We start from the raw sequence: 27,199 nt of genomic DNA on the forward strand, positions 1-27,199 counted from the left end.
GGACACTAAGGTAACAGTACTTTATCTTCAGAGACTGGACCTGCCTGGGTTTTTGCAACAGGGAACTGTAGTGTTCAAACAGAACCCGGTGTACATAAAGCACATTAGTTACATTGATGATTAACATGGTCAGTTTTGGCTGCATTCTCCACATTCAAAAAACCTCTGTTTGGTTTCAAACCTGTTTCAGTATGTTTGTGTTCAAGTAAACAAGCCTAAAAGGCATACTGCTGCAAAACACTGCAAGATGATGAACAATAAAAGTTAACATATTGTAAACGAGGTCCTTTAAGACCTATTTAATTTTATTGACAGTGTAGGATTTATAAAATAACATATTTTTTTTTGCTGTGTTTTCTTAGGAGCTCTTGTAATAGGGTAATTTATTGATTTAACGTATTGATTCTACCTCTTACATTTCCTGTATAATTTTTTGACTTTTCTGTTTAAGAGCTACTTCATTTAAATTGTGTTCCAACTGTAGATGAATTATTACATGGCTCTTGGCATGAGAAGATAAAAAAGATTGAACCCTGGTAAAGACAGCCATCATTGTGGGTTTTTTGTTGTTCGTGGGGGTTTTTTATATTTTATTTAAAGTAAACATGCACAACAGTTTATCGGTGATGGTAGGGTAGTATTTAGCTTGGACATGCTGAAAGCTTTTTAAGACTTCTAAAAACCTTACTTGAGAAAGATCAAGTCAATGACTCTGTAGGAAAAATGTTGATTTTTCACTTTTTGTAGAGATCTTTTGCTTTTCCAAAATGAAAGCTAATGCCACATGAGAAAATCACTATTAGCTGGACTAGTTTGTGTAGCTTAAAGAAGTCTTTTTTTTAATCTGAAAGGCTCAAAATAATGTCAAAAAGCCTTCAGAGTGTTTTTACTAGGAAAAGTTTTGATAGAGGACATGAGTTGTATAAGAAGCTTTCTGGATAAACAGATATCCATGGATCCAGAGGGTCAAGAATCTGAATACCATTCTAATTTAAGGAACAAACTAAACTTGCAGCTCTGTTCTCCTGTGATTGCATGCAATTGATTAGTCCTTTGACATTGCCTACAATGAACAGCACTCTAATGATCCTCAGTTGCTGTTACAAACTTGTTTTTGCCCAGCTGTTCTTGGATCAACAGGAAGATAGCACTTCCAACTTTCTGACGTGCTATTGGAAGTTATCAAAACCGATTTGGTGGATCTTGATAAAGATTGCTTAAATCCCTGTTTTATCCCACAGAAAAGAAACAGGAAAAAGGTTTGGGTACTGCATTGTTGTTGTCAGACAATTTCATTCTACACTGTTTTAATATTAAAAGCATTCTGTCTTTAAATCACTTTTGGTTAAAAGTCCAATTAAAGATTTAAATAGCATTTGAGAAAACTCATATTTTTGGTGATAGAACTGTAGTGTTATCTACTGCTTTTCTTTAAATTTGTTGAGAAAGAGAATATTTAATTTAAAAAAAAAATATTTGTAGGCAACCATCAGTCAGTGAGATACACTGGAAGGAATTGCTCCAGGATATGCTAGACATGCAGCAGAAAGTATACACATGCTTAAATTCAGATACTTGCTATGAGGTGAGTTTTATGTTTTCTTTGTGTCCCAGGTGACAAATTCTCATTTTGTATTGTTGCTCACAAACACATTTTCATGTGGTATGTTACTTGGCTGTCTACTGGCGTTTTTATGGTATTTTCATTCAAATCAGAAACTTGCTGTGTTCATTCATTTCACCAAAACCCTGTCTGATAAGTATCCTGTATATCTTTTACTGGAATTCAATTTTTAAAAAATTGAGTCAACTTCTTGAGAATTTATAATTCTATGTACAAATGTGTTTAGTAATAAACACTTAAACTAATGAAAATAAACATTCTTTTAGCTAAACTTTATCTTCAGCCAAGCATTTCTTAAGCATAAAGTTCTGGTTTGATAATATTATCCAAGATCATTATAGCATCATGAACTTTCTACTGATTGCAGGTAAAGTAAAATAATGCGATACGAGAAATCTGATTTCATTGAAGGAAAAAAAAGCCTGCATGTGCGTAAACCCCAAACCTATGTCATTAATATTTGCAAAGGACAGCTATTAGACTGATGTAGAATTTGCTGCGAACATGTATTGTTTATCTACATTTTCACTTCAGTGTACTGCAGTTATTAAAGAAACAGTGTTGTGTCCACTGTAATCAGAGTTTAAGTAGTTCCATCTTCTAAAAGTTTAAGAGTGTTTTATTACAGTTGGAGGATTTAATTGTTTATGGTAACCAATCTGATTAGCTCTTGGGAGAAGTTTTGAAAGCAAATTATAAAAAAAAAAATTGAAGGAAAAAAGCAATGCTATTCAACCTATACATAAAAAAGTCACTCTTTCTCTGTAGTTGGACAACTTGAAGTTACTCAAAGGGAACTGCAGTGTATTTAATGTTCATGGTTTTGTGATAGGCCAAGGCTTAGCGTACTTGGAAATTTTTTTATGTGCATTAAAAAAATCATAGTATTAGAGCACTTTGAAAATAATAGCATTTGCTTTGTTCTCATCTTAATATAAGTTCTTTATTAATAGTAAATTATTTTTTAACCTCTGTATTGTATGATTAAAAAAAAAACACAACAAAGGGTTTTGACCTAGGAATGCTTAAAATGCTTTGAAATGTCATGCTGGCGTATGCAATTATACTTTGATAACCTCAAAATTGAGAAATTGATGATTGCAATCACATGTGAGGTATGTATAGGGATCTTTTTTTAGCACGATGCTTACTCTGTTCTGCTTGCATGCAAAGTGAATCCTGTCCTTTTGAAGAAGGACTTCATGTCCATAAATTTTGAGAGGGGTGAATTCTATGTATGTGATCTTCAAGGAACAAGAATCAGCTATCATACTTCGCATCTTTCACTGTTCCTTGAAGATTAATATCTTGTGAAATGGAAGATGATCCAATTGTATGAGGTTTTTTAAGAAGCACTGAGCTGCATTCCTGTCACGAATGAGTGGTTGACGCCACTGAATTTCTGAACTTCTCGGAGAAACTGAATTTCTCAGATTGTAGAATGGCCCAGGTACAAGGAGAAGGGGGAGAAATGCACCACCACAGTTCCTTTGCAGAGCAAGAGATGGTTTGGAGAGGTTCTTCCTAGTGAAGTAGTACTTTAAGTTCAAGATGCAGTTGGGCAGGGTGCTAGATATTCTTATCTATGCCCCCTTTCCCACAAAGGGTCGGACCAGATGATCTTTTGACGTCCCTTCCAACATGGACATTTCTATGATTCACTGATTCTATTTAAATTATTACAAATTTTAAAAACTTCAATAAAGGCTATGTTGTTGCAGCTGCAATATTTTGTGAAATTATTAAATGCATATGTTTCTTTTCATTAGGACAATACTGACAGTGTTTAAAAAAACCCAATTCATTTTCCGAAGTAATTGAGATTATTTTGAGTGTCTTAAAGTGGGCAAAACTTTGACCTGAAAATATCAGTTGAATGTTTTGTGGCAGGTGCAGCATTATGTTGGTATGCGTTCTTTGAAGATAGTCTTGACTGAAACTTAAAAAACATCTTTATGGTTTCTTCAGGGATACCAAATTTCTTCTCATATGTTGTTGGTTTCAAGGTCTTGATACTGAACTGCCTTTTCAGATTCTTAATTACATTAAGATTCTTTTTAACACCTCAGAATGTAGGTATAAATAATTTCTTACCTCTATGTTATGCTGTAAAAAGGCAGTTAATAAGCTTGTTTTTTCTGCAGGAAGTAGAAATAACTAGCTAGTAGTTAATTTTAGCTTTACTTAAATAAATTGTGGAAATACTCTCCTTGGTAGAAGTTACATTTTCTGCTTGTACTGAATATATTCTTTTGACTTCAAAGATCCTTTTATTCAAAGGGGTTGGTTCCATACAATGCAGATAAGCTTACTTCAAGCTGCTGCTGCAGCAGATAATTACATTGTTGTTCTTTCTTTTAGATATTCACAGAAAGTCTTTTATGCTCAAGCAGTATAGACAATATCCACTTGGCTGGGCAAATGATGCATTGCAGTATTTGGTCGGTGGATCTACCAAGTTCATCAAAGGGGAGGCCACAGTACCGAGTCAGCTATGTGAAAAGTATCGAGCTAGTTTTGGCTGCTGGCAGAGAATATTTCAATTCTTCAACGAGTTTGACGGATAGCTGTATGGATTTGGCCAGGTAGGTTTACAGTGAACATACACATAAATAACATACTGCTCTTTTAATTGAAACCTGAATATTGTTTTCCCTGTAAGAGGGGGTGGATCTTACATGGATTTATTTCTCTTCATGTAAAATTATGTGGTAAATGGAAATGATCTTTGGCTTTGTAAGATTTTGCTGGTTGTTTTTTGTCTTCTCCCCACCCCCACACATTGCTGTGTGTGTCGCTGTGTGTGTCGCTGTGTGTGTCGCTGTGTGTGTCGCTGTGTGTGTCGCTGTGTGTGTCGCTGTGTGTGTCGCTGTGTGTGTCGCTGTGTGTGTCGCTGTGTGTGTCTGTACACCATTGCTGTCCCTCATTGCTGGAATGATCTGTTACAGAGTTCTACTTGAAGAAGAAGAAATGTGAAAGTCTTTCTCTGTGGATAAGAAGCTTTTTGTGTGTGTCATTTGAACCTTTTCCACTTCATGGCGTTGAATCACAATCGTGGGTCCCAGTTACTATCACAATAGGAAATAGCGTTTTGCCAGTCCATTCATTTCTTTTCTTACATGTGTCTCTCTGGATTCTGAGAGTTCATTTGAGGCTATCAAATATCTGTCTATGTTACATTAAGGAGTAATCCAAATCATTATTCAGAAAGGAATTAAGACATAGAGCAGATTTGGAGGTTGCAGTGTCGGTGTTCATCCTTGTATAGATTTAGATAAGGAAAAAACCCCCCCAAACTTCTAGGGAAGTGATCGTGCCCCTGTACTCGGCACTGGTGAGGCCGCAGCTTGAATCCTGTGTTCAGTTTTGGGCCCCTCACTACAAGAAGGACGCTGAGGTGCTGGAGTGTGTCCAGAGAAGGGCAACGAAGCTGGTGAGGGGTCTGGAGCACAAGTCTTATGAGGAGCGACTGAGGGAACTGGGGTTGTTCAGTCTGGAGAAGAGGAGGCTGAGGGGAGACCTTATCGCTCTCTACAACTACCTGAAAGGGGGTTGTGGTGAGGTGGGTGTTGGTCTCTTCTCCCAAGTAACTAGTGATAGGACAAGAGGAAATGGCCTCAAGTTGCACCAGGGGAGGTTTAGATTGGATATTAGGAAAAATTTCTTCACTGAGAGAGTGGTCAAGCATTGGAACAGGCTGCCTAGGGAGGTGGTCGAGTCACCATCTCTGGAAGTGTTCAAAAAAGTGTGGATGTGGCGCTTCAGGACATGGTTTAGGGGACATGGTGGCGCTGGATTAATGGTTGGACTTGATGATCTTGAAGATCCTTTCCAACCTAGTGATTCTGTGATTCTGTGAAACCAAACAACAAAAAACCGAAACAAAATCACATAACCAAACAAAAATATTTGTCTCAACTAAAAAGGAAGACATGTCTTTATAAAAAACTACTTTCGGTTAGACATGAGTATACTTACCTACTAATTACAAGAAAGAGCTTAAATTATTTTTCTTCCCTTCAAGACACAAATTCATCTTGACCCATAATGGTATGTACATACATGTTACCATTTTTTTTTGAGTATTGACTATAGTAGTACAGTCAAAGTGGTTGTAATTAATTATCCTTTTTCAGATTAAGAAGTTTTCCTCAATACAATATAGTTACTATAAAGTTTTGTGGATTGAAAAATTGTATTTTTTCCGTTAGAGATTAAAGGAAGAATATTTTTGCATTTTGCCTTCACTGGTTGTTACATTCTCCATAACTTAACTAGCAAATGATTGAAAAGGCATTTTTTTTTTTTTCCTCCCTAATCACTTGCAGCTTGTTCCTTTCTCCCATCCCAAACACACACACACAAAAATATATATGATGAGGGTGAGGGGTTTTTTTCCTTACTTTTGTGGGGTTTTGTTGTTTGCTTTTTTTAGCCAAGGCATACCGCCTTGGGTTGAAGTTGGCAGACAGTCACATTTACAGTATTAATTGTATAATGCTAGCTCTGTTCCTACCTTTTTATTGAAAACACAGTTTTTTGACTGTCATTACTGCTTATAAGCACTGTAGGTAAATACTTGCTTTGGAGGCCTAAAACATCCAAGAGTCACTGGCTTTTTTAAATTTATCTATAATTAAAAAATATATTATTATTAAATCAGTAGAGCCTTTTTACATTTTGGACAACAGGGCTGCTAGATACACTGTGCAAGAGTTGCGATCATAATGAAGCAGGTGCATACACTGTTAAAATGTCCAAATTACAACTGAATTTTATCTGTATGCCTATAATTGCCACAGTTAAAATCTCTCTATTAAATACTTACTTGTATGGGTAAAGGATACCGTAGTGGTGGGATTTCCTCCATCTGTAGGAAAGAAGTCTTCCTTCTGGGCTAAGCTAGGAGCCAGAGAGGTTGGTTGGTTTTCACAGGTGAGTACCTTCATTTCGGAGCAGCAGGAACAAAATGCACAGTTATTCGGAACAGACCTTTTGGGCCAGCAGTCCAGTCCTTTGCTGTTGCCTGTGGCACTGTAATATAATGCAGCCTCACCTCTGTGCCTGGGAAGACCATGGAACAGATCCTCCTAGAAGCTATGCTAGGGCATATGGAGGACAGGGAAGTGATTTGAGACAGCCAGCATGGCTTCTGTTGGGGCAGACCGTGTCAAAAGCCTTACAGAAGTCCAGATAGCCAACAGCCATAGCTCCTCCCTTGTCCACGGATGTGGTCACTCCATCACAGAAGGCCACTAGGTTGGTCAGGCAGGACTTGCCCTTGGAGAAGAGAAGGCTCTGGGGAGACCTTCTTGCAGCCTTCCAGTCCTTAAAGGAGGCTTATATGAAAGATGGGGACAGACTTTTTAGCAGGTCCTGTTGTGATAGGACAAGAGGTAATGGTTTTAAACTAAAAGTGGGTAAATTCAGACTAGATCTAAGGAAGAAACTTTTCACCATGAAGGTGATGAAACCCTGGCACAGGTTGCCCAGAGAGGTGGTAGCTGCTCCATCCCTGGAAACATTCCAGGTCAGGTTGGACGGAGCAGTGAGCAACCTGATCTCATTGAAGATGTCCCTGCTCATTGTGGGGGGTTGGACTAGATGACCTTAAAAGATCCCTTCCAACCCACACTGTTCTGTGATTCTATAATCAGTATGAAAAGCTGATTTAATGTTGTCATGAAATTAGGGTTTATTTATGATTCCTCCCCTGTCTCCTGTTGAGAGTCTCTTCCACTAGCAGACTCTGGAAATACAAAAGATCATTGTTTTTAAAGTTGATCACAGGACCCGTATGAACTATTATCTTATGGTTTTACGGTAATGTTTCAAAATATGCTGTTTATAGCTTGAATACTGGCTACGAAAATGTGACCGTGTGTTTATTCTGTTTTATAAGATGTTTCAGTCCTTCTCTGACTTCTCTCCAGTCAGTTGTTTCATGATTACTTATTTCCATGAGTGATGATCACAGTGTGTACATTTTCTAGTAACCTTCCTGTATGAATTGTTTTAGGTGGAACATATTTATCTTATCTTATCTAGTTCTCTTTCCTTCCACTCCCATTTTGATCTCCACTTCACCCTGAAATGTTTGTCAGTGCTCCTGAATATGTGACAGGTTCAAATAAGATTGTTGATTATGTCAATTCATATATTCAAAAACAAATTATTTTAAAAAAGTTTAAATGATGTATTAATAATTGTATGCATGAATTAATTTTCAGAGGATTTTATTTTTTTTAGTCAGCTCTGTGTTCATTTGCTGAGCATAGTTGAGGAAGCTGAATTTGACAAGCGCTCTAGCATTTCACTTCAATTTTTTTTACAGAATTTTGCTTTTATTTTCCAGTATTTGGCAACACCAAAACACAACAGCATGAGGGGAAATATTTCCCTAAAGAATTACATATTTAAGTACATATGTCTTAAAGGTCTTTCATTAAATTCATTGCAGGTCTAACTTCAAGAGGGTTTAGGCAGTGTTCTTACAACAACTAGGTGAAGAGGATTGCAGCAATTCAAGAATAGAATTTGGTTAAAATGTTTAGCCAGCCATAACAGGACTATAATGCCAAACACTTACAATGTGTGTTACTGGACTAGTGAGTATTTTGACATTTCATAAGCACAGTAAATTGTTGGGGTGTGGGTTTTAGTTTTGGGTTTGTTTGCTTTTTTTTTTTTCTCCTCACAGGTAAACTTTTTTCCACAAATTTAATTTTGAATTTATTCAACAATTTTTAGAATAATTTGTTTGCTTCCTATTTAGGTGCTGTCTGCAACTTATTGTAGACTGTCCGAGTGCTATTCAGGAGGAGCTAGATCTCATTCGTGCTCTTGGCTACCTTGAAGAATTTGGTGTGAAAATCTTACCGTTACAAGGTACTGTATATTTTTATTCTTGATATGATTACTTGAAGCACATGCATAAAGGTGCATGACAATAACTTACTATTATGTGAGTGTTGCATGAGTAAACTAAAGGGTCCCTTCCCTGCCTCCAAACAGCTTACAGGCATATACCGAAAGATGATTTTGTTTAAAGAAATTTTTCAGTTTATGTTATACAAGAAAGGTATCTGTATATGGAATCTGTGTTTTGGGACTTATTTTTAGCAGGACTTTCATATAAAGGTACTGAGTATTTGAAGCTCCTGGTAACTTCAGCAGAAATAGTTTGAGCTTACCTTTTACTTGCAAAATAATCTGTACTTGCTTATGTGCCAGTGAGCTTTAAAATAATGGGTGGCAGCGAGGTATTTCATGTGTAAGCAATTTTTGTGTCTCCACTGGGCTGTTTCATTTTGAAGTATATAAAACCCAATGACAAGGGAAGTGAACTTTTACAAGGTATTTCTTCTGACTACTTGTTTAAAACTTTAAATCTGTTTGGTAACTCTTGACTCCAATTGTATGTAAAGTTGTTGAGCAGAAGTTGGAAAGAAAGCACAATTATGGACAATGAGATAAGAGGAAAAAATTGAATATATTGGAGATTATTTTATTTCTTATAGATTGTGCCAAACTAGCAAAGTTCATTACTTTATTAACAAACAAAACAAAACAACCACTTAGAAAAGTGAAAGAAATACAAGAGAGAGTTCATCTACCTGGCTGTCAGTGAAGCTTGAATGTATGGTATGTGGGCAACTACGTGAAACTGCATGAACACTGGTATTGAAACCACTCTAAAAAAACTGGCTGAGAGGAGCTCTGAGTACCAATAAAACGTACTGATGGTAGTGTTTTCCTTCTGGCATTGTGCAGAGAAATTCTGGGATTTATGGAAAGCACTTGTGGGTCTATGGGAAATGAAGCAGGTATTCGTAGTGGCTGTTGTTACTTTACTTTGGTGTTCTCTTTTTGCTTTTTTTTTTTCTTTTCCAAGTATTCCTTCGAAGTGAGCTGATGCGCCATACATTATATTCAGGAATCTAACCATTTCTGACTGAGAATAAGTATGGTTTCTAGGTCTTGTAATACTGCACAGTTGACTTGTAGAGCAGAGTTGTTTTTTAGTCAGTTTGTTCAGCCTGTAGAAAAGTATAGATGTATTTTCTTCATCTTTTTCAGTGTGGATGTGAAGGTATCTCTTAAAATAAAAAAAAAGTGTAAACGTAATATTGTATTAACAGTGTGTGTAATACAACTGATCTAGATTAATAAGAATATATGAAATCATGCCTGTAATTTCATTAATGATCCTGACTTATCCTTTCCTCAGTAACTTCATGTAAGTCAAATTAATCTAATAAGATTAAAATTATGTTTTAAAGTGTTTAAATGGTGAGTTACTTTGATAGAATGTAATTAAAATAACATTAAGGATTGGTTATTCCCAGAGTGAGAATTGGGAATAGACTTTCGTTTGCACTTTTATGCTTAGTTTTCCATAGAGCTTCCCCACCTACTTGTATTTTTAGCAAACTCAGCAGTTAAGGCTGTGAACTACTGTTATGATGTATTTTAATAAAATCTGGTTTGGAGACTCCTTATTAACATAGGGGTTGAAGAAAAGTTCATCTTTAATGAAAGTGTTTGACCCATGGTATTATTTTAGATTACTTAGTTATGTTAGATATTTCAAAAAGTCTTGCTTATGCAATCAGTGAATGAAAACATTTTACTGCTGTATCCTAATACATGTGTGTGATAGAATATTAAAAAAAAAAGTGTAACCTTTTCCCTCTCCTCCATTCTTAGTTCATTTTAGTCTAATTTTATTTACAGAACTTAGTAATGGAGTTTTCATTATATGAGTGCTTATTGCCCTTATTGAGAGGCCTAATATCATATCTTTTAATCCCAATATGCTAATGCAGAGTTTATCCCCCGTGCAGACATTAATGTGTTACTGAGTGTTAAGTGGAAGACCTGCATGCTCTTCCTCAGTGTTCTGAGAACTTGCATGGTATGAAAATGTTACCTTTTCAAAACAGCACCCTGAAGTTAGCCACCCACTGACTAGCTAAAAAGAGCCCTGAAATTGGTTCATGATATTAAATTGTAGAATTAAGAGTATTATTTAAATCTTGGTAAAATATTTTTAGAAACACAGTACTAATTATAAACTTCTCAGGATATGGTTAACACAACCTGATGATTTGCAGGCTATCTCTCGGCTTGGTCAGGAAATGCTCATGTAAACTAAACCAGCCTGATGATTTTGCCTATGACACAGTCTATGGTGTATCCTGTCCACCCTAAAATAAAATGTAGCATGAAATATTAGTTATTTACAACATTCTGAATGAAAGTTAATGTCTGTTTTAGCCATCTTTTTGAGAGTGTTGCAAAAATGATATTTAAAAAATTGTACAATTTTTGAAAAAAAAGTTTTCATTCCGGTCAGTCTCCCTCTTCTTTGTCCCTTCCCAGCCTGACTTGCTAGTGATTGGGGCTGGATACATGGTAGTGTTATTTTAACTTTCTGTTTATAGGTATAGTTGATGATCTGCATGCAAGTAACTTTGGGCTGGTTTTCAGATTCTATCTGCATTCTGATACTCCCTAATGCTCTTTCTGCATCTACGTTGTTTAACCAGAAATACAGCAGTAGGGTTCATTTGTACAGTCTGTAACACTAGTTCTTCTCTCAACAGTGCGTTTATGTTCAGATCGACTTAGTCTCATCAAAGACTGTCTTGCTCAGTTGTCAACGAACTATAAGCAGTCTGCTAAGCTCCTGGGACTTGCAAATTTGCTCAGGGTTGCAGGTAAGCCGTGTTTTTAAGACACTGAATTCTAATGCAGTATCCATTTGTGTTATACTTTAGGACATTTGAGTTGATCGTTAGAAATACTGTATTTCAATACAATATATATAGTATACTATAGTATGTTTACAGTATAGTGTGTATATATAATATTGAAATACAGTATTCAAGGGTATCACTAAAAAATCATCCAGAAGAGCGGTCGTTGGGGAGGAATGAAATATTTTACATGAATGACATATTTTATCTGTAAAACAGCTGGTATTTTCAGCTGCTCTGATGTTCCACTAATACCTAGAATAAAAACAGCTTTGTCTAATCTGTATTTTGAGTAAAAGCTCATTTCAGATTGGAGAGGTTGTGACTGAGAATATTTTGCTTTACAGTTAATTGGTAGTACTAAAATTCCTGTAAACCTTATTGTGTCTGTCAAATAAGGTAGTTTGATTTAATAATAGTCCCGTTTAAGTTAGAGGGGGAAAAAGTAATCTGTAATGCATAAACTTCAGCTGTTAGACTTTTGTCTATGCTTCGTGTATCTCCTTTGCACACTAAAAATAGTGTGTTAGCTTGAGTATTCATTTGAGCAGCTGAACATCTTCAAGGATTGAATCCTAAGGATATTACAGCCTACCTAAAGTGTCTGTCAGACCTTTCGTTTTTTTTTGAAAAATAGTTCATCAGTGCAACTGCAAATACAATACTGCTGTATTTTTATGATATAGAAATAGTAACTAGAAATATAAAATAATATAAAATAGAAATTCATATTTCATGCAGCGTGGTGTATAAAATCAGTGCATTCTGGCATTGTCACTGATGCATGCCTGGCTAGTTCATTTCTCTCTCTATTAAATAATTTAAGATTTTTTTTGGTTATGTTTTCAGCAAGCTTAGTATTGGCAATTTTTGCATAGTAATATATATAGAGAGAGAGATGTTCAGGGGGGCTTGGTGAGGATATGAACAGAGACGTACAAAGCTTCGGATATTGGCCTCCGGAGATGCCTGGGCTCTGAAGAGAGGAATCACTGGAAACCTCGTGACTGGTAAACTCAGTGCTTCTGTTACGTAGTGCTGCTACTTGGAAGATGTCAGAGGGTAGGGGATGGTACCGTGTTAGGTAGGTGGATCTAATCCACATACTTGTTTACTTTACATGTGATTTTCTGTTCTTTTTTTTTTTTTTGCTTGTCAGGCTTTTGGATAACTATCTCCATTAATAAGACAAAATTGCGGTACAGCTCTTTCCTTCCCCTCTCTGCTTCCTCCCACATCAAGTTAAAATCTGTCAATTCTTTTTATTAACATTCTGGATTCTTTAGGCTAATGCTGCAGATTTTTGTTTTACCTCCTTTTTGCATATAAATGCAATCTCTCTGTATGAGATGAGGAAAAGCAAAATCCACAGTGATTCTATGAAGCTTAAAAACGTAAAGTATTTTTGTACAGTAGTGTTATCATTAGTTGTAGATCAGCATCTACAGAGACTGAAAGATGAGAGGCAACATATATTAGGTAGAGAATTTAGGGAATTCATATAGAGCTCACTGATACGGTAATGTCTGTCTGCTGTGTGCTAGTGTTATGACCACAGTGGCACTTACTGAGATACAAGTGAAAAGAGAAATTTAAAAGAGATATTTAAAGCCAGATGATGAAATGGCCTCCTGATTTTCTCTTCCATGTGGTTACTGGGCTGAAGAAACCAGAAGATGAATGTGTGAGGTGGTTAATTTTTAAGTAGGTGAATGATTTAAAAACTACTGCTTAGGCTACAAATTACATATTTATTCTAAGAGTGTTGGGCCCTCTCACTTTAAGGGTTGGCCTTGGGAGTAACTCTTAACAGTTTTTCCTGTATGGAAGTATGGAATTTTACTAGTAAAAGTGTATTTCAAGAATGAATCTTGGTAAGGAAAACACTACTTTGCAACTTGCTTTTCTTGTCTAGTATGCTAAATAAATAAACAAATAACTAAGACACCTTTAAGGTTATCTTTTGGTTATAGAATAACATTTATTTGAAGGGGAAAAAAAGGCAAGAAAACATTTCCATTAGTGATGTTCTGTGGATGTGGTAGCCTTTTTATTTGTTGGGTTTTTTGTGTGTGTGTGTGTTGTTTTTTCTTGTTGTGGTTTTTTTTTTTTTAAAATGAGTATTTTTAAGCTTTTGTGACTACAAACCATTTCAGTGTCACTGAGGGTTGACTAGTCACATTACTTACATGGAAATACTGTTTTCTTTACAGGATATTCATTTATAAGCAAGATGTGGATTCAGTATGAGAATGTCATAGTTGTGAATTTTAGATAGGCTATGGAAAACAGATTTCTTTCATTTTAAGAAACTCAGTATTTTTTCAATCTTTTTTAGTTTTTCTGGACTTGAAAGCTATAAACATCATACCACTATTGCTGCAAGGTTTTTTTTGTGCCTGACATTCCATCCCATTGACAAGTATCCAAAAGCATAGAAAGGAATCATGATTGTCATTGCTATTTTGTCATGCATGCAAATGCACTATTTTTCCCAACAGATTAAAGAGAATCTTGTAGAGCTTCAGTCTTTAGTCCTCAGTTACTGCTGTATGTACTTTCAGTCAGTGCTGGGATAGGTAACCTTACACTGAATTTCAAGTTACACATGATTTTAATAGCTAGGTTAATAATACCTTTAAAAATGGATTTTAAGTAGAATCCTGGCATGGCCTTCATCATAGTCTGTAAATGAAGAGTCTCATAAAATTTAATAGTAGTATAAAAAAAAAAATTAAAGCAAGGCAAGTAGAAATGGTATTTCTCTATCTGTCAGCTCATGATTTAAGTTACTGAGTTAAAATTAATTATTAATATGATGAAGAGTTATTTTAGGACTTGGTAGTCATAAGAATGATAACAAATGCTAATATTATTCCACAGATGAGTTTGCAGCCAAAAAGGCAGCTCATGCATACAGGTTTCAAGATTCATGAATGAGTATATGTTATTTTAAACTGAATATTAGAAAAGGAAGACCTTCCCTGCAGTTCTACATCGATAGTCTTTGTTAGCAGGTTTAAAACTAATGGGAAAGGGTAACTTGATTCCCAACAGCTTATGATGAAAGGAAATAGATTTATCGAGATATATTGGGATGAGTCTGGATATTGGAAAAGAATCTAGGGATTGAACTTCATGGACTTACTTAATGAAGAATTAGATAAAGTACTGCTGGAAAAAAGAATTGGTTTTGTCCCTAATTGGTTTTCACTACTTACACAATTATCCTGATTTATGAGCCACCTTTGCTTGAAAGAAGTTCTAATTTTGTCTTGTGGAACCTACTTACCAGTATTGGTTATGCATGCTCAAATTTGCAGTCCCTTCTGTTCCCGATCCACCATGTGTATCTACTAGTAGAGTGCTTTCTTGTGCTTTAGCTGCTAACTGGAGGTATTTGTTTCAGCATTTCCACCTCTTTGCTCCCCTTGCCACCCCATCCCTTATTATTACTGATTGTGAAAGACCTGCTTGCTACACCTATCCATACCTATATAAATTTTATATGTGTATATATAAAGCATATAGTATACGCTATAGTATACTACTTGTAATAAAAAGTCTATAAAATACTATAAGCATATATATTTTAATTTTCATTCTAAAAGAATGCAGTTGCTATGCATACAAGGGTAGAACGTACATGGTCATCCTCAAGGTGCTTTGGGAGCTGTGTTCTCTGACTACATTTTGTTTAGAGACCAGCACTGAAAGTGAGTAGTAGAATTTATATTCATACTTACCAAAGCTAAAATATTGCTTAGGTAATGGTATGTCAGCTAGCTTAAGTGCTTTGAAGTATTTGATTAAGCCTCACATCACTACCTCTGTAAAGTAAGCACACAAGTGCTACCTTAATTTCACAGGTGGGCAAAGTGGGTGAGGAAGAATGGGCTCAGCATTACAGCCAGAAAATCTGCACCTGCTCAGGGAGCTGGAGCTGTCCTACAGCTTGCAATCCTCACTTAATTCACAGTCTCAGTTAAGAAAGGGTGTGAAAGAATTCACTTTATGTAATGGCTTGCTTTATAAAATAGAGGAGTAAAAAAATGCTTATGTCTCAGAAGTTAAGAGCATTTTCTCTGCTGTTACTGTGTATCAAAAAGATCTAGTGAGCATTGCTCTTTATTTCTTGAGTCGGGGTCTCTAGAAATGTTTTCTACTCATTATTCTCTTTTTCTCACATCTGTGGTATTGTAATTTAATTAATTTTAATATCCATGAGCTAATTCTAGTAACTTTTTAGCTAGTGTAGTTTAGGGTTTTTTTTAACTTTTTGCTTAGTTGTTTTTAGCTAACAACTAGCTTTGCTCACATTCCTAAGGCAAAGCTCATTTTTGAAAGCTGCTTTCCTCAACACTGACTTTCTTGCTTAACATATGTGGAAGTAACCATGGCAGATGGTTTCTATCTCCTAAATGTAGGTGACATGGAATTTCTGTGGTATACATAGAATTTTGGTACCATTTGACTTTTAAGTTTTCATTACATGTTTCAGCTCAGGATAATGTTGTTTTATCCACTCACAAATACAGCATGCATCGTATTCAAAGTGTTCCAATAAGTTTTTTTTTTTTAATATGACCCAAATGGGATCCAAACTTCTAAAAAGTATTTAAACATCCTTTTATTTCTCAAGAAAAGATGTTTATCTGTTTTTTCTGAGCTTCCGTATTTTTCTTCTCATCATTTGTAATAGAATCATAGAATCATTTAGGTTGGAAAAGACCCTTAAGGTCATCATGTCCAACCATTAACCTAACACTGCCAAGTCCATCACTAAACCATGTCCCTAAGCACCCCATCTACATGTCTATTAAATACCTCCAGGGGTGGTGACTCAGCCACTTCCCTGGCAAGCCTGTTCAAGCCCCTGGCAAGCTGGACAACCCTTCTGATGAAGACATTTTTCCTAATACCCAATCTAAACCTCCCCTCGTGCAACTTGAGGCTGTTTGCTTTAGCGCTATCACTTGTTACTTAGGAGAAGAGACCGACACCCACCTTGCTACAACATCCTTTTTCAGGTAGTTGTAGAGAGCGATAAGGTCTCCTCTCAGCCTCCTCTTCTCCAGACTAAACAACCCCAGTTCCCTCAGCAACTCCTCATAAGACTTGTGCTCCAGAACCCTCACCAGTTTTGTTGCCCTTCTCTGGACACACTCCAGCACCTCAACGTCCTCCTTGTCATGAGGGGCCCAAAACAGGATTTGAGGTGCGGCCTCACCAGTGCCGAGTACAGGGACACAATCACTTCCCTACTCCTGCTGGCCACACTAGTTCTGATACAGGCCGGGATGCTGGTGGCCTTCTTGGCCACCTGGGCACACTGCTGGCTCATGTTCAGCCGGCTGTCAACCAGCGCCCCCAGGTTCTTTTCTGCCAGGCAGCTCTGCAGCCACTCCTCTCCAAGCCTGTAGAATTACATGGGGTGATTGTGACCTAAATACAGGACCTGGCACTTGTCCTTGTTGAACCTCATACAACTGGCCTTGGCCCATCCCTGCAGCCTGTCAGATCCCTCTGCAGAGCCTTCCTACCTTCCAGCAGATCAACACTCCTGCCCAATTTGGTGTTGTCTGCAAGCTTACTGAGGGAGCACTCGATCCCCTTGTCCAGATCATTTATAAAGATATTAAACAGCTCTGGCCCCAGTACTGAGCCCTGGGGAACATCCTTTGTGACTGGCCACCAACTGGATTTAACTCCATTAACAACTCTTTGGGCCCAGCCATCCAGCCAGCTTTTTACCCAGTAAAGAGTACACCTGTCCAAGCCATGAGCAGTCAGTTTTTCCAGGAGAATGCTGTGGGAAAAGGTGTCAAAGGCTTTACTAAAGTCTAGATAGACAACATCTACCACCTGTTCACGTGGTTGTCCTGTACGTGCCACACGATGGCACTTAAGGTGATGTGCCCCATAACCTTCCCTGGCACCAAAGTCAGACTGACAGGCCTGTAGTTCCACAGATCTTCCATCTAGCCCTTTTTGTATATGAGGGTCACATTTGCTAACTTCCAGTCAACTGGGACCTCCCCGGTTAGACAGGACTGATGATAAATGATTGGAAGTGGCTCAGTGAGCACTTCCACCAGCTCCCTCAGTACCGTTGGGTGGATCCCATCCAGCCCCATAGACTTGTGTGTGTCTAAGTGGTGTAACAGGTTGCTACGTATTACCCCTTAGATTATGGGGGCTTCGTTCTGCTTCCCATCCCTGTCTTCCAGCTCAGGGGGCTGGGTACCTGGAGAACAACTGGTCTTACTATTAAAGGCTGAGGCAAAGGCAGCACTAAGTACCTCAGCCTTTTCCTCATCCTTTGTCACTATGTTTCCCTCCACATCCAATAAAGGATGGAGATTCTCCTTAGTCTTCCTTTTGTTATTAATGTATTTATAGAAATATTTTTAATTGTCTTTTATGGCAGTAGCCAGATTACGTTCTAGTTGGGCTTTGGCCCTTCTAATTTTCTCCCTGCATAACCTCACAACAATTGCCTGCCCCTTCTTCCACAGGTCATCAACTCTCCTTTTTTTCCTGAGTTCCAGCCAAAGCTCTCTGTTCAGCCAGGCCAGTCTTCTTCCCTGCCCAGCTTGTCTTTTGGCACATGGGGCCAGCCTGTTCCTGCACCTTTAAGATTTTCTTCTTGAATGTCCAGCCTTCCTGGACTTCTTTGCCCTTCAGAACTGCCTCCCAAGGGACTTTGTCAACCAGGCTCCTAAACAGGCCAAAGTCTGCCCTCTGGAAGTCCAAGGTAGCAGTTCTGCTGACCCCTCCTTACTTCTCCAAGAATTGAAAACTATCATTTTGTGATTGCTATGCCCAAGACAGCCTCAGACCATCATGTCACCTACAGGTCCTTCTGTCTTCATGAACAGGTACAGTGGGGTGCCTTCCACCAGCTGTGTCAGGAAGTTATCTTCCATACACTCCAGGAACCTCCTAGACTGTTTCCTTATGATGCAAGGAGACAATAGTCCAAAGGAGATGAACACACACAAACTTTCACAAACAATAAAAGGAAAACAAAAACTAAGATACCCTTTCCAGTATCTGAACTTGATTTGTTTGAGTCTGGATGTCAGACATTAAGGGCATTTTAATGGTTTTTCTCATTGAACCTTTCTTGGTTTTAAATCTTGAATGTCTGTCAAAATGGCAAGGGGAACAATTCGGAATTCAAAACTTCCAGTCTCATAAGACATTTAAAAATGCCTTCAAATGAGGCATGCTGAGGCTGAAGCAGTGAATTGTTTCATGTTTGAATAGAAGAACAAGACCGTGCCGCTAATCTGCAGCAGGTAGTATTTTAAGTGACTGCACTGTTGAAGCAATGAAAGCCATGTGAAAAAGGGCTCAGGCTGTGCATTGCAGGGGATTCACTAGTCATGTTGAAGCTGACAGTTGTTCTGTGGCATAACAGCATGTGTCAAGATAATGGAAGTTTAAATGAGTGAAGAGCGGAGATAAGATGAGCATGTATAGCCATGGACTGGAAGGAAAATGATTCTTATATTTTATGGCTGCGCTTTTGCCAAACATGCGGAGATGTGTCCTACTGCATCAAAGCTAATTAGCTAAAACATTGGGGATAGGGACTTGTCAGCACACGACTGCTCAAGCACAGTTAAGAAAACCGTTCATTACTCCAAGTGTTCCTCCTCTCTTCCCTACATTCCCACTGAATTTTAGGTGGTGATAAATAGCAGTGATTGTTTTGTCTAGCTGAAATCTGAGGGACAATAATTTGATTATTTCTCTTGCCTTTTATTTAGTCAGATCACTCTGTAAGTAGTAAAGCTGTCAGGGTGAAGTGGGCATCGGAAGGTGAGTGGCAAGTGCGGATCTCTTGCTTATAGAAATGACAGTTCACATTTAGCTTGTGTCGATAGAAGCACCTCTTTGTCATCTGTAATTGCTTTTGCCTGCATGAGAAGTTCCGCGTTCCAGAGGGCAAAGTTTTGCAACAGAAGAGCCTTGGATGTGATTAATTTGCAACATCATGGGTTGGCAGTATATAGAACAAGAGGCCAAAAGATAAAATGATGGGAAGCCAACCTGTTCTCCCAGCTGATTTAGTTATGACACGCTGGGATTAGGGGAATCTTGACTGAGTTCAATAATTAGGGTAACTTCACTTCCCTGAATGTCATTCTATTGCAACTGCTACATCTTTTCTTTTGAGAAAGCTTTAAAAAGAAATTTGCTTTGCCTGTGGTGATGGACCTGCAAAGTAGAGTTAAAAGTAACAGCTTTGCAATTTAAGAACATGTACTCTTTAAATGGTTTTTGGAACCCAATCACTTTAACCTTCTGGAATATTTGCATTTCACATGTTGTAGTAATACAGTTTCATAAATCAGTGCCCTTTTCAAATGACTTTAACAGCAGTGACTGTGTAAAATCACTTTTAATAATAGGGGAGAAACATGAGCAAGAAGCTTGTACTGAAAAAATCCACTACTTTTTATTAGCTTCCTGCCATCCTTCTTTCCTAAATTAAAATGAATAGCATGAGATTCTTTTTCCTGTGTATGCTTAGTCACCTTCTCATATAGTACATGGACATACGCCCTATTTTGAGCACAGGACTGGACCAACTGGTGTCAGTAAAGTAAATAACTTCCATGAGATCAGTAGTGTCTGAAGTGTTATGTTTGACTCATAACTGGGGGAAGAGGCGTCGTCCAGAAGGTCTGGTGACCAAGATGCATGTATGGTGTGGAAAAATAGTTTTGGTTCTACTCGCTCAATTTATGAGTGTAGGGTTTTTTAAATACCTGTGTCTTGCACATCTCTCAAATTATTTGGCTCTGTGAAGTGGGAATTTAAACTGGGGCTTTGTATACTGTAAAAAACAATGAAATATTTCAAAATCTTCTTCTGTAACAGTTCACAGAAGTGTTTTTTCAGTGTCAGGTTTTTGATTTATATGTCACCTTAAATATTAGTTTTGATCTATAACTTGGCCATCACATAAATAGTTTTCAGGACTTTTTTTTTTAACCTAGACATAACATGCTCTGTAGCTGTTGTTTTGTTGTTTTTTCACACCAGCTATGATGCCAATGTTTTTTAAAATACATAACTGTTTTTATTGTTTCCTTCAGGCAAAGCAGATCATTTTATTTCTGTTGCAATTTCAAGATGGGCTTTTCATGTTGTGGCATATAGTTTTCATAAGAATTAAAGTAGCAAGCTTAAATTGACCATTAATGCCAATTAATTAATAAAAATGTTGACTGTTTCTTACAGGAGATGATCAGATGGAGAGAAAAGGTCAAGTTTTAATACTTTTAGTGGAACAAGCGCTCAGTTTCCAGGACTACAAAGCAGCTAGTATGCATTGCCAGGAGCTCATGGCCACAGGTGAAGTGAATAAATAGGGGTGGCGTGGGGTGACGGTGGTGGAAATCTGAGTTCTGACTCTTGGCTTACTGTGAAGTATGGTACTTCACATTGGTCCATTTAATTAAAAAATCAGTTACATTTTGTTTGTGAAAGTCAACTGACATCAGCATGTCAAAAGTAGAAGGCAAGTGGTATGCAGTATGAGAAATCCTGTTGTCATGGAGGAGAAACTACATGTAGTCATGGAACTACAAAATACTTAAGCCACAGTGACTTCTGGAGCAATGTTGGTCTTTTTCTATATCAGTTTAGTTGATTTAGATCTCTCAACTGGAGTTGCATACTGTCATTCAGATAATCCTTTATTTTTTGCATCAGGCTTAAAATACAGCCCAGTAGGGATTCCGTTTTTAATTGTCTCCTCAGTACTTTTTTTTCTTGTAAGAAAGCAAAGGAAAAAGTTTTAATTTGTCATGTTGTTTAAAGCCTGTTTACTGTATTTTGGTATTATGTTCTTGTTCCACATGAACATTCATTAACATTATTGAGATTAAACATGTATGTTGGTCCATAAACATTCACTATCAATTATAAATAGGCAAGTTTCTTCTTCGTAAAATTCTTTATGGAAACATATTTCAGTATCTTTCTTAAGATGTGTTTCAGTATGCAAAAGTTCATTCACACAGTGTAAAATCTTCCTCTGCAATTGCTATCGCAGTTGTTCATCTCTGGAAGTAATTATAAGAAATAAAATTTTTTTAGCTAGCTGGGTGGGGGTCTTGTATTTAGTTTTCAATCTGAAAACAATACTGTAGGCTGTAGCAATAAGTGCTGACTTTTGTTTCTTACTAAATTGTGTGCATATTATGAAAGACAGTTCAGGTATCTTTAAACTGGACCTATGCTTTTGGGGTGACATTTGCCAGATCCGTTTGGATATCTCCAAACTTAATTTCTTGGCTTTCTGAGAAAAGATGCATGTGATGTGTAGGAGCTGACAACACGAGGTGACAGCCAGACAGGGAAAATGCGTCCTAGCTGTTTGTGATACTTCTTTTGCCTAAGACATGCAAATGTTTTTACAATATGTAATGCACAAATATGAAATGGAGATGTACACAGCAAATACTGTATGTAATAAGATAGTTGCTGGACTATTAGACATGTAACCTTGGGGAGCTTTTCTGTATGCCCCTGGGAACCACAATTTCTCATTCTCTCTACACTGTGCCCCTTTCAAACAGGTAAAAACATGGGACTGCAGCTGCTCGGAATGTGCAGGTCTTCTAGATGTCTACCTTTCTATCAAAACTCTTAAAATATTTGTGGTATTTATATAATTTATATATGTGAGGATATGAATGGAGGTAGATGTCATACATGTGTCAAGATACTAAGGAAAATGGGATTTGTTTCTTTGGCTCTTTTTTCTACCTTGAGATTGAGGAGGGGAAATCTGAGATGAGTTGAGGTTCTTTTAATTATATCAAGTGATATAATTACTTTTTTCTTGGTTTTGTTTGTTTTCTTTTTTTTTTGTAGCCACTACCGTAAAGCGGTTAATATCACGCTCTAAAGTATGATTTTCTTATTGCAATATGCAAAAATACAATGTGTAGGCATACAGATGCCTATTGTACTGATAATCTACGATATAATAGCGAATCTTCTATGCGTTTGGTCAGTCTAAGTTTGAATTACATCTCTCTCTTACAGAGCCTTTGTGGTTCCTTTTTCAGAGGACGTTAAATGTTGACAGGAATGCCACATGGCCTCCTTTGTCTCATTCAGTAAGAACTATGCAGCATGTTCCTAACCATTTGTGAAGCTTAGCAACCTCAGAAGTATGTTTTGTGTTCCCTTGTAGGTTATTCTAAAAGCTGGGAAGTGTGCAGTCAGCTTGGGCAATCAGAAGGCTACCATGATTTGGCTATGCGTCAGGAACTCATGGCTTTTGCTCTGACACACTGTCCCCCAGGTGCCATAGAGGCATTGCTGGCGGTGAGCAGTTCGTTGCAAACCCAGGTAGGTGTTTCTGAAACTTCTTTCATGCAAGTTCAGTGCTTACCAAAGTAAAGGAGACTTGTGCTCATTTTTAAGTTTGTTCCTTTAAGTTTCACCCCACAACAAGTTTTTATTTTTTCTACTGCATTTTTCTACTTTCACTGTTGTATTTCAATAAATGAGGTCTCTTTATAAGCATTTTTATATGATGAGTTGGCTTGTCAAGTAGGAGTGCAATTGTATTCTCGATCTTCAGTACTTTTAATTTCTTTATTTATTGCCCAATTTAAACATTTTATTTGCAAATGCAGTTAAATAACTTTTTTCGACGTTTTCCAGGTTCTGTCACCTGTTTACACATTGTAATGCAACTTCATTAGATGCCTGCCTAAATATCTATTAAGTGTTTATTTTTAACATTTTTATGCTTTCATACAATGACGTTATTTTCTCACTGATTTCTACCATGTAATGGTTTTAACAACTACAACAGGCTTTATGTCTGAGCCATTTTTATTGACTCTGCAGTGACTGACTTCTTAATACAATCAGTTCTTAGGTGTTCAGCTGATCATATTATATATGTGAGAACATGTAATTGTGGCATTTAAATACAAGTTACGGCAAGATGACATAGCAAACCTTTTGAAAAAATTTTATTTGAAACTGTAGTGCAGCAATTTAGGTTGTCAAAACGTTAATTTCTGTTCAGTGTAATTGTGGCTTGGCCTACCATACCATTGCTTGTTTAAGAGTTCATATTTGTCTTAGTTGTCTAAGAGTTCACAATGTTCATAGATTTATCTTTGTGTAATAAGAATATCTTAGAAGGCTTGCATTCTGTGTCTGAAGAATGGAGGAGAAGGGAGCAATAGCTACAGCGCATATGCAGTCTAATTAAGGCAGCTGCAAGTGCGTAGCCTTTTTCCTTATAAAATGCTTGTATAGCTGTGTGTATGAGACATACGGGCAACATATGAAGGCAGTTTGTGCTGCTTCAGTAGCAGGATAACATCACAATAAAATGCTACAAAGATTTTGAAATACAGTCTATCTTCTGCAAGCTATTTACTATTTTTTTCATCAGGAGAGCACTCAAATTTGAGTACAATTATGAGTTTAAGTGCAAGTGGAACCTTTGCTGAATCGATACCTGTACAGTATAGAACTAAAAACTTGTTTTCCCACTTATGTGCTTATACCTGGAGTTAGAAACTGAAGTCAAACAAAGTTTTGGGACTGTATAAGCTGGAGTTTGTTAGCCTTTCTGTCAATTCGCTGCCTCTATACCACTGTCTTGTTCCTTCTAAAGGCTTCATGTCCTGTTACTTGTAGTGCAGTGCAGCCGCTCAGCCACTGTTTTATTATCCTCTTGCATCCCACTTCTCCAAGGAAAACAATTCTCTGTCTTCTCTGTTCACAAAACTTGAGACTGAATTTGTTGCTAAGGTTTCTTTGTTAGTGCAATATCATTTGTAGCAAAAGAGCAGTGATGACTAATTTGGTATTTGCCCCAGGAAGCCAAATGCGAGTCATGAGTTCTGTCAAATCATGTTTAATCAGTTTCTTCTGCAATGACATTCTCCATAAACTAAACATAAGCTTTTCAGTTCTGTTCATTAATGGTCCTATATGTTTCATCTAAGCACTCAGTCTCTGTGTGTAGGTAGATAAATATATGTAAAAATCTTTATTAGAAGGTCATGCTGACCACTTGATATATGTGTCTTTTGTGGACCTCTGTCAGTTCTGCGGTCTGTGGAAATTTTGCTCACAAAATTATTATCTTGTGTAATACTTGCCTCTGTGGAGTTGCCCAACGCCACAGAGGCACGGTTCAGATAATGGATGGTTTTCATGGCAGTTCTTTAGCCTATGTAGTACAGCAGGGTGCATATAATAAAAAACCCCAAACAAAAAACATTATTACATTGCATGCAAAATATTGCAGGTTTTTTTTTTTGTGCAGGGGAAGGTCATTTTGTCTAGGGACTACAAGAGTGAGAGGATGCCAAAGATACCTATATGTGTTGTTCTCCCTGTCTTCCTCTGCACCCTTGTTTTTCTATCATGGAAACTTTTACATCAGAATTTCTTGGGTTCCATCAAAATTTCATCAGTCATAATTCTTAAATTTGATTATTTGATTAGTAAGAGATTATATTTATTTTGTGTTTATAGATTCTTTATCAGGCTGTGAATTACCAGTTCCTTCCTTCAGAAGGAGGTGGTGAGAATATAAATATCTCAGGACCTTCTTCATTGATCAGTAAGGATACAGAGGTAAGCTTTAAAGAGTTTTTAAATACTATTGATTTTCTTCTGAATTTGAGTTGAATTTGAGTTTTAACATCTACCTGTTTACTATATAAATGCACAATGTTAAATACACTTATAATTTCTGTTCTTAGGTTAAGTTCAAGGTTTTGCTTATGTATTTATACTTAGTCTGTTATTGCAGCCTTTCAGAACTTAAAGGGGACTTATAAGGTCCCTTATATAGAAAGATGGGGACAGAGATTTTAGCAGCGCCTGTTGCGATAGGACACAGGGTAATGGTTTTAAACTAAAAGAGGGTAGATTTAGACTAGATAAAAGGAAGAAGTTTTTAATAATGAGGATGGTGAAACAGGTTGCCCAGAGAGGCGGTAGATGCCCCATCCCTGGAAACATTCCAGGCCAGGTTGGATGGGGCTCTGAGCCAGCTGAAGATGTACCTGCTCATTGCAGGGTGGTTGGACTAGATGACCTTTGATGGTCCCTTCCAATTCAAAGATTCTATGATTCTGTGAACACGCTAGTATTTGCCTTTGGTATATTTAATACCGTGTGGCTTAAGAAACCACACCTCTCCTTCATGTTATTGGAACAGGCAACTTGTATGTATATGTCTATATTTTGTGTATGTTTTTAGTATATGTATAGGCACACATATATGTTTTGTATACATACAAGCATATGTAAACATACGTCTGATTCTATGATCTACATATTTGCATATATAGAAAATAAATGAGCAGGAAAGTAAAATAGCACTGAAAACAGTATTCAGAGAAGGAAAGCTAAGCAGTTTATCTGCTAGTCATTGATATGAAGAACAGGTCTGTGCACTGGTATCTCTCTGAGAGGAAGATTATTTAAGGAGATGTTAAAATTTTGGAACCTTCTGATGTGGGTGTGGATACATGTGTTTACAATATTTTAATGTATATAACAAATTTGTCATGTCACCTTTCATATGCTGTAGTACTATTGACTGTATGTTGTGACAAAAATTACACATGCATAGAAATGATTCAGAAACTTATTCAAGGGTTTATCAGAGTTGAGTAAACTCACTGAGTAACTTCATTATCAATTCAGTTTTGATATCTCAAGCAATTTTCATTATGCTGGGGAATTTACATTCAGAAAATTATCCAGTTTTATTTTCTCCCAATATATCTTTCATTTTTTTGCCCTCTTAGTTGTGGTTGGTTTTCCGTTTAAAATTGGAAGTAGGGAGACAGTTGACTGGACAAGTTTGTATGTTGCTGCATTGAGGTTTTTTCTTTTTTAATACAGCTTCTTGGCATGTCATATTTCAGATTGTTACACTATGAAATGAGTTCTGTATATTTGCTAATTCTGACTTTTTGTTCTCTCCCTGTTGACTTAATAGGGATTTATAGCTTCTTTCATTTCTTGCAACGACACAGGAGGAAACATAGCCAAGAATTTAGTCACTGTATAACCCTTCCTTTGTTACAGACATTTGAAATCTTAGGAAAGCAATATATTCAATAATTCAGTTTCTCTGACTTAACTGAATCCCATAAGTGCAGTTCCCATAGTTCTACTTCAGCTAATTCCTTGTGCTTCAACTTCATTGTCTTGAACAGAATTTCATTTTCTTCAAAGAAAAAACAAGCAATAAGATTTTTTTTTTTCCCCTTTCTTTTTCACTTTTGTCCTGATTAACTTATATAGCATCCTTTTCTCAAGAAATTGACAAACGTTCTTCTTTTCTCACTTATTGATACCTTTTAAAATTGGTGGTTTGAATGTAATTTTCCTTGTCTTGCCTTGACTATGCTTCTTCTAGCATACGTATGTTTGGTCATCACTTTCTCTGTTGCATTAAAAATACATGTCTGTAAGTATATAATTTTTACCTTTCAAAGCTTTAGTGACCTTTTTCTACCTCTTCTTACCTTTACCTAGTATTGAATCATTAGTTGCCACTACCCTTTTTTTCATTGTACAAACCTACATCACCAGCTGGTCATACTTGTCAATCATTCTTCTCTTGATGAACTTCTCCCTAGAAATGTCTAAAGTAATTTAATTTTTGTTGTTTTAGTTTTTCCTCTGAAACTTTTTTTCCCATGAAACTTGCAGAATTCTTGATATCAGCTGGCTACTTACCTTCACAGATTGCATAGAAACGTATTATTTAACATTGCTGTCATAC

The 27,199-nt window shown here is 37.0% G+C and overlaps 1 protein-coding gene across 1 annotated transcript in view; it reads left to right on the forward strand.

Annotated features, from left to right (window-relative positions):
- Positions 1–27,199, forward strand: part of NBAS (NBAS subunit of NRZ tethering complex) — a gene marked incomplete at both ends in the record, with an annotated part of 185,312 nt that overhangs the window by 53,320 nt on the left and 104,793 nt on the right. The window contains 7 exons of the mRNA XM_081997756.1: positions 1,483–1,585; positions 3,986–4,209; positions 8,400–8,512; positions 11,233–11,346; positions 20,644–20,757; positions 22,610–22,767; positions 24,928–25,029. Coding sequence (XP_081853882.1) covers positions 1,483–1,585; positions 3,986–4,209; positions 8,400–8,512; positions 11,233–11,346; positions 20,644–20,757; positions 22,610–22,767; positions 24,928–25,029 — 928 coding nt within the window. The remainder of the gene's footprint in view (positions 1–1,482; positions 1,586–3,985; positions 4,210–8,399; positions 8,513–11,232; positions 11,347–20,643; positions 20,758–22,609; positions 22,768–24,927; positions 25,030–27,199) is intronic.

This window comes from Phaethon aethereus (genome assembly GCF_964289735.1).
Source record: "Phaethon aethereus genome assembly, chromosome: 3".
NCBI lineage: Eukaryota > Metazoa > Chordata > Aves > Phaethontiformes > Phaethontidae > Phaethon > Phaethon aethereus.